Source organism: Pelodiscus sinensis, chromosome 6 (genome assembly GCF_049634645.1).
Source record: "Pelodiscus sinensis isolate JC-2024 chromosome 6, ASM4963464v1, whole genome shotgun sequence".
NCBI lineage: Eukaryota > Metazoa > Chordata > Testudines > Trionychidae > Pelodiscus > Pelodiscus sinensis.
In genome coordinates, this window is record NC_134716.1 from 15,437,857 (window position 1) to 15,449,991 (window position 12,135).

The 12,135-nt window shown below is 43.7% G+C and overlaps 1 protein-coding gene across 5 annotated transcripts in view; it reads right to left on the reverse strand.

Annotated features, from left to right (window-relative positions):
- IFT74 (intraflagellar transport 74) overlaps positions 1-12,135 on the reverse strand; it is a 123,174-nt gene that overhangs the window by 24,541 nt on the left and 86,498 nt on the right. For all 5 annotated transcript variants that reach the window (XM_006127246.4, XM_006127245.4, XM_075931464.1 and 2 more), the window contains one exon: positions 11,413-11,539. In XM_006127246.4, the coding sequence (XP_006127308.1) occupies positions 11,413-11,539 (127 nt within the window). The remainder of the gene's footprint in view (positions 1-11,412; positions 11,540-12,135) is intronic.

Here is a 12,135-nt window from a genome sequence, read left to right on the forward strand (position 1 = left end):
GAAATGGAACACCTCTGAGAAAAGCTGTAGTCGTGGCTACTGCTCTCGTAGAATGGGCCTTAGGAGAACACACAAGAGGTTTGTTACATATGGAGTAACAGGTTGTAATACACGACACTATTAATCTCGCAATCCGTTGGGAAGTGATGGGTTGTCCCTTGGTTCGATCTGCTAACGACACTATTAGGAGATCCGATTTCCTAAAGCGTTGCGTTCTTTCGATATAAAAAGCTAATGCGCTCCTCACATCGAGTGTGTGCAGCACTGCGTCTTCCCTTGAAGCATGAGGCTTGGGATAGAAACAGGGAAGAACTCTCATTCGTGTGGAAATCATTCGTGTGGAAATCCGAACAAACTTTCAGAACAAATGCTGGATGAGATCTCAAAGTCACCGACTCCTTAGTAAAAATCGTGTAAGGAGGTGACGACATGAACGCAGCTATTTCGCTCATGCTGCGGGTCGATGTAATGGCAAGCAGAAAAAGCAGTTTTGTGGTCAGAAGCTATAATGGTATCGTAACTAAGGGTTCAAAAGGGGGCGTGTCAGGGAATCCAGAACGAAGTCCAAATTCCAGGTGGTGGTCGTAGTGGTGGGTTGAGGTTCTTAAGTCCTTTTAGGAACCTCTTTGTGATGGGATGAGCAAATATAGAAAACCCCCATCCTGACCCCGATGAAAAGCACTAATTGCTGCTAAATGCACTCTCAGCGAGGCTATTGCAAGGCCCGTGTCGTGGAGGTGCAAAATATAATCAAGTATCTGAGATATTCTTGCCACGTGAGTGTCCTTGACATCACTGCCACACCACGCTTCAAATCTGGTCCACTTGGCAAGGTAGGTCTTTCGAGAAGAATCCTTTCTGCTATCTACTAATACTTGCTTGACTCTCTGTGAGCATGAGCGTTCGACCGGGTTGAAACAGCAAGCATCCACGCCGTGAGGTGTAAGGTCTTGGGTTTCGGATGACACAGGGAACTGTTGTCTTGAGTCAAGAGGTTCGGAAGCAGAGAAAGGGTGTACGGTGTCCTGATGGACATCTGGTGGAGTATTGAATACCAAGGCTGCCGTGGCCAAGCTGGGGCTATGAGGATTACTCGAGCCCTTTCCATAGTGATCTTTTCCAGGATTCTGGGAACTAGGACAATCGGGGGAAAGGCGTATAGTAATGACGTTCCCCAATTGCGAAGAAAAGCATCTCCTAAGGAGTGGCGTCTGATCCCTGCCCTGGAGCAATAATTGGGGCACTTGGCGTTGGCTGCCGTAGTGAACAGGTCTATTGAGGGGAACCCCCATTGGATAAAAATACAATGCAGAATGTCCATGTGAAGTTCCCACTCGTGGTCGTGGAAACAGCCTGCTGAGTGAGTCTGCAATAGTATTCTGGACGCCCGGCAAGTAGGTGGCTGTCAGAATGGTATTGATGCGGATACACCATTTCCACAAGCGCATCACTTCTATACAGAGGGATTGGGATTGAGCCCCTCCCTGTCTGTTTACATAGTACATGGTGGCAATATTGTCCGTAATATTTAGTCTGCAGAAGCGAAGAGTAAGAGGGGACTTGATAGCAGCCTTCAACTTCCTGAAGGGAGGTTCCAAAGAGGATGGAGAGAGGCTGTTCTCAGTAGTGACAGATGGCAGAACAAGGAGCAATGGTCTCAAGTTGTGGTGGGAGAGGTCCAGATTGGATATTAGGAAAAACTATTTTACTAGGAGGGTAGTGAAGCATTGGAATGGGTTACCTAGGGAAGTAGTGGAGTCTCCATCCCTAGAGGTGTTTAAGTCTCGGCTTGACAAAGCCCTGGCCGGGTTGATTTAGATGGGATTGGTCCTGCCTAGAGCGGAGGGCTGGACTTGACGACCTTCTGAGGTCTCTTCCAGTTCTATGATTCTATGATAAGGGGATGGTTGGATGAAATAACATGATCTTGGTAACTAATTGACCATTCATTATCAGTTGGAAATAGGTCAATGGAGGGATGATAGGAGTTGCTATAGGGAACTTTCTGGGTGTCTGGCTGGTGAGTCTTGCCCACATGCTCAGGGTTTAGCTGATCACCATATTTGGGGTCAGGAAGGAATTTTCCTCCAGGGTAGATTGGCACAGGCCCTGGAGGTTTTTCGCCTTCCTCTGTAGCATTGGGCACAGATCACAGCTGAAGGACTCTCTGCATGTTGGGGCCTTCAAAGTATTTGAAGGCTTCAATATCTGAGACATAGGTGAGAGGATTATTCTAAGAGGGGTGGGCGAGATTCTGTGGCCTGCACTGTGCAGGGGGTCAGACTAGATGATCATAATGGTCCCTTCTGACCTTAAAGTCTATGAGTCTATGAGTCTATGAGTAAGGATTCTGATGGTCGTATTCCTTATATGGGACTGAAAATGCTGACATGCATGATGCACTGCTCTTAACTCGAGAACGTTGATGTGTAAAAGCATCTCCTGCGTAGACCAGCGACCTTGAACTGTCATATTGTCCATATGCGCTCCCCAGCCAGTAAGGGATGCATCCGTTGTTATTTGCTTCAACAGTTGTGGGCGGTGAAAGGGAATACCCACCGTAAGATTGGTCGGCTTGGTCCACCATTGCAGGGATTGTTGTACATGTGGTGGTATCATCACCACCTTGTGAATGCTGTCCCTTACTGGAGTATATACTGCAGCCAGTGTTGGAGGCAGCGAAAATGTAACCTTGCGTTTTGAACAACAGTTGTTGAGGCAGCCATGTGTCCCAGTAGTTGTAACGACACTGACAGGAATCATCGGGGCATGCGTCAGCGTGTGAACAAGATCTTGAATGGCGGCAAAACATTTGGCAGGTAAGTAAGCGCGCGCTGTTTTCGAGTCAAGCCTCGCCCCTATGAAAATCAGATCTTGTGTAGGTTCTGGCGAGGATTTCTGCATGTTTATGAGAGGCTGTTGTCACCATGTGTTTGGCCTCTGAATACGTTAGGCCTCTTATGAGGCAATCGTCCAAGTATGGGAAAATTGTCATTCCCAGTCTGAACAAGTGGGCAGCCACTAAGGTTTTCGTGAAAACTCTGGGTGCGCATGCCAACCCGAAAGGTAGTACTCTGTACTGGAAATGTTCTTGGCCTAGCTGGAAATGGAGAAAATGCCTGTGTGCCACATGGATTGCTATGTGAAAGTAGGTGTCTTGCAGGTCGAGGACTGCAAACCAGTCCCCCTTGTTCAACGATCGAATGATGGCATTTAGGATCACTATCTTGAAACAGTGTTTCCTGAGATAGCGGTTTAACCTGCGTAGGTCCAAAATGGGTCTCTATCCTCCTGTCTTCTTCGGGGTAAGGAAGTACTGGGAATAAAATCCTTTCCCCCCAAAACTGACTTGGTACCCTCTCTATTGCACTGATATTCAGAAGATGCTGAACTTCTTGCTTCAGCAAATGCTCATGAGAGGGGTCCCTGAAAAGGGACGGAGTAGGAAGAGTGATAGGGGGAAATGGAGAGAAAGGGGATGGAGAGACCAGATTGTACCACTTCCAGTACCCACATGTCCGCGGTGATAATGGACCAGTGATGATGGTACTGTTTTAAGCGATGGTGAAACAGTGTAAAGAATTTTGTGGTATGCTGAACGTGGGAGTCGCGCTTGCATCTTCGACGGAAAAGTCAAATTTGCTGCTTTGGAGCAGGTTGATTGGATGAACGGTTCAGTTGAGATCTCCTATGTTGAGGACCCTGTCAGAAGCGCTGATTGTCTTGGGTACGCGGTTGATTCTTATGGAACGCATAATCATACCTTCGTTGGTAAGGGTAGTAGCGCTTACGCTTATAGGGAGGTGTGTACATTCCCAAGGTACATAAAGTGGTACGGGAGTCTTTGCCAGAATGGAGAACTTCGTCGGTGTTAGTAGCGAAGAGCTTTTGCTTATCAAAGGGTAGGTCTTCAACTTTATTTTGAAGCTCCCACGGGGTCCTGCAGATGACTTGGTACCAGGAAGACCGTCTCATTGCGACCCCCGTAGCCATGGTCCGTGCAGCCGTGTCGGCAACATCCATGGCCATCTGCAAAGTAGTATTACAGGCTATATATCCCTCTTGGACTATGGCCTTCAGCAAGGGTTTCTTGGCATCAGGGAGATACTGTAGTAGCTCTGTAAACTTCGAGTAATTATCAAAATTGTGGTTAGAAAGGTGGGCCATATAGTTTGCGATTCGTAACAATAACGTAGCCAAAAAGTAAACCTTTCTTCCAAAAACATCCAATTTTTGTATTATCCTTGTCTTGGAATGTATTTTTATATTGGGGAGCTTTCGCTCTACGTTGTACCACATCAACAACAAGGGAATTGGGTTGAGGGTGACTGAAAAGGAAATCCAGTCCTTTAGCGGGTACAAAATGCTTCCTAACAATCCTCTTACTAGTTGGGGCAGCCGATGTAGGGGTCTGCCATATTTCGTCTGCCACTTCCATGATGGCTCATCAATAGGAAGGGCGATCTTAGCCCGCTGTTGTTGCCGTAGATTCTTCAAAAGACGATGTTTCTTTACTGCTACGTCTGTTAATTGTATCTCCTGTGTGTTTGCAACTCTCTTGAACAGATCCTGGAACTGCTTCAGGTCATCCAAGGGAGGGGTGTCTTCTGGAATCACTGCCTCATCCGGAGAAGAGGAGGAACAGTCGGCTGGGGGAATGTGTGGTTGAGGATTTTCTGTATCGGACAATTGGCCCTCTTCTGGTTCCGAATGATCCTGATGGATGGTTAAATTTTCCGATGGAGGCGGAGAAAACAATTGCTGTAGATGGTCAGGTAAGTGTTGCACACTGGGTAATGGACGGGTACATGAAGAGCCTCTATAGGATAGGGTAGCATGGCCAGGGGGCGGTCATAATCATCCCTGTGGTAGCGGCCATAGTAGTGGTCTGACTGCGCTGGCGAAGAATATCTGGAAGATCTTGAACTGCGGATGTAGTAGACCCGACATGGCGACCATCTCGGTGATCTGCACCTTGGTGACCTCCTGGGGAAGCGAGAACGCGATAGAGAGCATCTTGATTCTATATAAACTGTGTCCCCCCCCGTTAGGGTCTTTTAAGTAGCTGGTAAGAAGGCGAGAGGCAATAGTCCCGGTGCCATTGGTATCTGGGTGGAGAAGGAGACGGTCCCGAGGAGAAGATAGGCGATGGGGATAATGTGCTGTAGATTTCTTTCCCCACAGCTTTACAAGGCAATGAAGCCTTGTCAATTTCAGCTGTTGGTGGAGAGCTCGGGGCTGAACCCGGCTGCGGTGCCGATGGAGTCCCACATGGGTGCGGTGTTGGCGGTGCCGAGGAGAAGCCCGGTGCCGGCAGATCAGAGTTTGCCTGTGGTGCCGCTTGGGACGTTTGCCGGCTCGGCACCGGGGGGGTTTAAAAGCGCCCCAGCCGGTGCCGCTAGAGCAGCCGTTGGCGGTGTCGGCTTGCGCACTCCCGCTGATGCCGGCTTCTGAGCTATTGCTGGAGCCGGTGCTGCTTGTAGTCCTGGCTCAGGCGATCTCCTCACCCTAGGAGCACGTTGATGCCCTGGGGCAGGTGCCCCTGATGATTTGTCAGGGCATTTGACTTTGGTGGTAGCAGGCAGGGATCGCGGTGGGGACGTCTTAGATTTCTTATTAACGGTTGTCCCAGGAGACGTTGCCTGCCGTTTCTGGGCTGCTATGCCAGAGGCAGGTACGGCATCGGACTCCAGCGCCTTGCCATAAAGGATGAGTTTGAGGCGCAAGTCTCGATCCCTACGAGCCCTCGCCATTAACTTGCTGCAGTGAGTGCACTTCTGGGGGACATGCGTCTCACCCAGGCGCCCTCACACAAGAATCATGTCCGTCCGACACCGGCATAGGCTCCCGGCAGACGGAGCATTTTTTTAAAACCGGGGGATGCTGAATTAGGGAGGAGGGAGAAATGGAGTAATCTCTCCTCTGCTTGTCCCCTTAACTCGTTGTGAGATTCAGTCTGTTCCCCCCCCCCCTTTTTTTTTTTTTTACAGATAGTCGCAGTCAGAGGGAAACTTTCCTTTAACTAGAAATCAACAAGAACTAAACTAATCAGGCTCTGAACTATTTACAAATGTGAAGATTTCTTCGAAAAAGTCGTTGCAAAGTGAAACTGACAAGCAGGAGCTCTCGTCCGCGACCAACGGCAGCTGAGAGGAACTGAGCAAGCCAGACCACGCGCAACACATCAAAGGCGTGAACACCACCTCTGGCAGCCACGCACGCGCGTTCCAGTGGACCATGGCTCTGAGAGCTCTCCGATTCACGTCACCGGGACAGGACCCGACACTTGGAGTGGAGCACCCACAGGGCCACTCGAAGAAGAACCGCGATTTAGATGCGTTTTTTTCAACAACGGGGTGCTTTTTCGAAAGATCCTGTGCTCCTCATTTAAATCCCCGCTTCATTTGCAGTTTCAAAACATCTAATTTACAGCCTTCTGCTGACAGAGGGGTGTAGTTTAGAACTAGCCTTACTGGTTAAGGTTAACCAGTGGGGCTGGCACAGCCCTGCATGGGGCCCGTCATGGACAGGGGTTGCTCCAGCATAGCTTCTGTCTGTGGTGGGCACAGGAAGGGGCTGCTCCAGGTGTGACACCAGAGTAGCCCCTGCCTGTAGAGCACCCTGGCCCACTACAGGCAGGGGCTGCTTTGGCTGGAGGAGGAGCATTCCAGCCCAACAGGGTGAGGGGGCCACTCCAGCCCAGATGCAACAGCTCCCCACTTGCTCCCCTTTAATAAGTTAGCCAGTTAAACATATTGTTTAACCAGTTAGCCAGTTAAACAGGATTTTATATCCCTGATTGGTATATGTCACAGCTGAAAAGATCATAATGCACTGGAATACTGTGGACAATTCTGATTATCTCATGTCAAAAAAGATAAAACAGAATTAGACTGGATTCAAATATGGGTAATCAGAAGGACCAGAGCCATGGAAAAAGTCTCATATGAAGAGAATTGTAAGGGACTATTTACTTTAGAGCAAGATTAAATGATTTAAATCAAGGTGATTTAAAGACTAACAAAACATGTAGACGGTATCATGAGCTTTCGTGGGTACAACCCACTTCTTCAGATGACTACTGTTTTTACAAACCCCGAACTCCCCCCCTGACGCGGGGTATACTCGGGTGTGGGGTATACAACCTTTTTTTTTTACACACCGCCCAGTTCCTGTGCAGCCTCCAGCCTCCGGGCGGGGGAGTGCTCACCGTCCGGTTCCCCCGTAGGCGTAGGAAGGGAGAGGGGGAGCGCTCATCTGGCTGCACAGGAACCGGGCAGTGAGTGCTCCCCCGCCTGGAGGCTGGCGGCTGTGCAGGAATTGGGCAGAGAGTGGCTTGCTAATCCCTCCCTTTCCCCCACCACCGCACACCATAAATATATCCCTAGCACAGCCTTGTATACCCGTGGGTTATACTCGTGTGCGAGATATACAAGATTTTTTTAACTCAAAAAGAAAAAACTGTGGGGTATATTTGGGGGCAGGGTATATATTTGGGGTACATTCACTAAAAGACAGAACTTTGTTTTTGAGTAAGTCCCATTGGACTCATTGGCATTTCTGTTTTTTGAGAATGCAAGTATAGAATGGGGTTCCCTTGGAAAAGCTGGGTTATGTTGAAGTAAAATGAAGAATAGACTTGTGGCATCACCATTATGGTGTATGGCCATGATGTTCCAAAATAAGGAGAATGTATTATGTAATATAAAATCTAGGTTTCTCTTACTGTAGCCATCTGCGCTGTGTACCTGAGTGAGATACTAAACCTCATTAACTAATTAAACAAACTGTAAGGATTAGCTAAGAAACTTTTTTTTTCCTAGCAACATCCAACATAGCAAACGGCGTGGGAATTTATTTGTTAAATTACACTTATAGTAAAAGGCATAGAGTCTCAAAGAATGATGCATTGGTTTTTTTACACAAAAAAGCTTATGCCCAAATAAATCTGTTAGTTGTTAAGGTGCCACAGAACTTGTTTTTAAAAATTATGTAAGTTACTAACCAGCTGATCCACTCAGCCTATTCACAGCTTCATCTGCATAATTTTCTCCCAATAAGTAGTTTCCTTATGATTCATTCTTGCAACTAGGTGCTGAATCTTCTTGCACTGTTTACACTTGACATGCCCCAAAGAATTCATTTCTTTATAATATTCCCAGATAGGGTGTCTTTTATGCCCAGAAGCCATGATAGTTTTTCAGTGTCAAAATGTGGGGCAATATAGAAAGCTGTGTGCATGCTGAATGTCTTCCCTTTTCCACTCCAGTCTTCCTTACTATGCTGCCTCTGTCCTTTACTATATACTGTGTTTCAGTCTTTAAGACGATGTCTTAACTAACTCCTCTGACATGCTTGGCCAAGGTCCACAAGAACAAAGCATGGAACAAAAACAATCCTATGCAGTTTGTGTCATTTTTGGCACGTTTTTTTTTAGTCTGCTGAGAAACAGAAATTGAAAGCCCAGAACTTTCAAGAAGCAAGAGCTAATAGTTAGGCTGGACAGACTAGAGTCATTAATTCATTTTTATGATACTAAGTGTGGGTGTAGCATGTTTGTGATAAGATTTACTTGTAACTGTTGTTTGTTAAATGAAAAATTTAGTATTTTATTGATGATTTAAAAAAATAGAAAAACCTTAAAAATGTGAACTGCTTATAATCATTAAATGACAATATCTGTAGAAGTAGTTTGCATTTTCTCAAAATTAAAATGCATACCTAAGATTTTTGGATGCTTCAGGGGGTAGCCGAGTTAGTCTGTACAGGATAAATTACAAAAAAACAACAAATGGTCTGGTAGCATTTTATAGACTAACAAAACATAGAGATGATATCATAAGCTTTCGTGGGCACAGCCCATTTCTTCAGATGACTGGAGTCTTTTAAAGATTTTTGCTTTTAATTAAAAATAAGACAGACTAAAGATCAAATAAAATTCACTTTTGGTGGATAAAAGTGATACATTCTAAAAATGTGAGAAAAAGATTCATCTAATGCAATATCATGTAAGATTCATATAATGCAATATCTGTATGCTGATAATGCTGGAGTAGACAGTTAAGGAATATTCCTACCCAAGCAAACTTTTTAGAGAAAAAGGAAGAAGCTGTTTGGAAAAGGTGAAGTTTATCTTAATCCAAAAACAATCAATCAATCGCTCTTGCTCATATATATATATATATAAGAAACTAAAAACTTCTCTAGGGGAAAAGACAGGAAGAGGATGCGGCCTAGTTCCTTCTGATATGCCATGAAGTTGCACAGTTTAGCAGGTAGTGTGTATACAGTAGCAAAGTCCGAGACAAAACTGCTTTGACCCAAGCAAACATTTCTGGGAAACTATGCCATCAGTACATTTGTTTACTCTCTGCAACTTCCTATATTTTAAAAGGACTCTGCTGATGGCTGTTATACGTTTGAGGAGGCAAGAAAATCTGGAAAATGACATTTTAATTACAATCAAAGAATTTTTCAGGTGACTGTACTATGAAGGTTTGGGAAGCACTGCAGCTGGGAGTACAATCATTATAATTTAAAAAGTTCTGATAATATTTATTATGGAACCTTTTTATGGTCCCCAATTCTAGGAAATTTCTTTATGAACAGTTAACATTATTAGATTAAATTATTGACTTTTTCAGGAAAAGAACTTTGTTTTTATACAATGTCCCTGTATCTAGCAGCTTTCAGGGTGTTACTGCAATATAAAATAAAAATAACTATAAATATGATTAGCTAAAATGCTGATAGGAAAACATATTTCATATGTTGCTCTATAGTGCAAGGGCTAATTTTTTAAAAATGGATGCCTATTTTGACACTGAAAAATATGTATTTGCAAGTAAATGTGTTTTAAATATCCAGAGACACTTAGCAAACAGATAATTAGCTTCATATTTTGTGCACTGCAATTACTTTTGATATATATATTTTGCAGTCATAACACAGAAGCCTGTTTTGAAAACTGGTTCTTAGTACAGATGTAGCAGCCACTAAACAAAATGTTTTATAATGACTGCAGTTTTCTTTCAGAAATTAAACAAGGAAAACCTTGCTGAATCAGCAATGATAATGGCAAAGTTTTAGATTAGGAGAATAATTCTACTATATAATAGCACAAATAAAAATAATTAAATAGAGAGCTTTCGCACAACTAAAAGAAAAAAAACCCCTCTGCTTTTAGACAACATAGGCCTGATTTCTGCAAACTTTAACTCACATGCCTAATGTTAATGCAGTTGTAACTTCATGCATATGATTAGTCCCATCAAAGTCAACAAGAATATTGATGTTAAGAATGTGCATGTTTTCAGAATTGGGTCCTGAGAATTTGATCATGATAATTTACAAGGCAAGGTTGGGCCATCTACATCATAGCTGCCAGGAATCCTCTTGGGGATATGTTTACACACCAACCTGCAGCTAGCCTGTGCTAACTAACTTGAACTCTCAGGGCTTTGGTTGTGGAGCTGTTTCACAGCTGCATAGATACTGTGCTTGCACTGGAGCCTGGCTCTAGGACTTGCATAGTAGGAGGATCACAGCACTCAGATTCCAGCTTGAAACATCCCCTTAAGCCAAGTCCCATGAACCCAAATCAGCGAGTACAGGCCAGCCATAGGTTTTTCTTTGTGCTTTTCTAAGGCCATGTCTATGCAGCAAACAAAACATTAAGTATCAGTGACATTATGGGGTACATTTTCATGGTTATTTCACTGCACAATGCTCTACTACTTCCTATTACATGTTATTTTAAAAAAGTTATGAAGAGCCTAAATAAATAAAGCAAACTCCTACTAATGCAATGGAAAGTGCTATACATGATATTAAAATGCACTCTTAATATGACCTAAACCAAGTAAGCAAGAAAATCTGATATTACTAATAGAGAAATAGTATCCCTATGATGAATTACAAACTATTTGTGCTAGCACTTATAGCAGTTATATAAAGCTATATATAAAAACCAAGACCAACAACACTGTATGTAAGACCACTAACCCTGTACTCTATAATGCAGTCTATGTAGGGATGGAAGCCTCATCCTTAAGGGTGAGGCTTACTGGTCCCAGTTAACTGGTAGGTGCTGAAACAGCTACTCACCCACCCCCATCCAGCCCTGTGGGACCTAACGCAAGCAGGAGCCAGTCCGGCCATCTGGAGCAGCCCCTAACCATGGCAGGACCACCACAGGCTACCCAGGAGTGGGAGGCTTTGCTGTGAGCTCTGCAACATAAAGCTTTATATATAAGCTTTATACTGCAGAGCCCCACAGCACATATGACTGCTAGGATTTTTAGTGGTTACATGGTTACATTTTTAAATGACTTTTTACATCCCTAAGTCTATGACTCTTATTTCATTTTTAAAAAGGAAGGAATTTGCATATTTATACATTATTTGCCTCACCTGTACTTAAATTTTTAGCAGTGCTCTGTGACTTTTGCATTTCATTTGATTTGAAAGTGAGGTCTTCCTGCATAATCTTCAGCTCTTGATTTGTGACAGAGGAGATCTGTTTCATACGATTGACATTCTGTACATTTACGGAAATGGGAACAGGAAATCAGAACATTTTATATCTTTGAAGAAAAAAGCTGTTAATACATCATTTATGACAAACTCTTAACATTCTCTTGGGTAAAATATTTTTAAATAGTTTTAGAGCATTTAAATAGAATGATGTTCCATTTCAGTTCTGCCAACCTGGACTGTCCCCCTTTTATAACTGATGTACTGAAAAAACAATTGAGGATAAAACAGGGATACCTATGTCATTGGCTTAGATACATCACTTGTGGAAGAGTCATTATACATCACTTGTGGAAGAGTCATTATACTAGAAGTAAGGCCCTTCTTCACTTACAATATTGAGAAAATTGTGGATCATGCAAATTAGGCTTCCCTCACAATTTTGATTTGAATTCACTTTCAAAATATATGTAAAATATGGACTGTATGTGCAATTAGTTATGCTCTAACATTAAATTCCTGTAAAATGTAAAAGGCTAAAGTGACTTGATTTCTTTAGCAGTTGTGTTAAGACTTTTATTCTTCTGAATTTTATATTGTAATCAGTCACGTTTTTAAGGGAATGTAATATAGTTCCAGCAAAATGTCTGGTTACCAAAA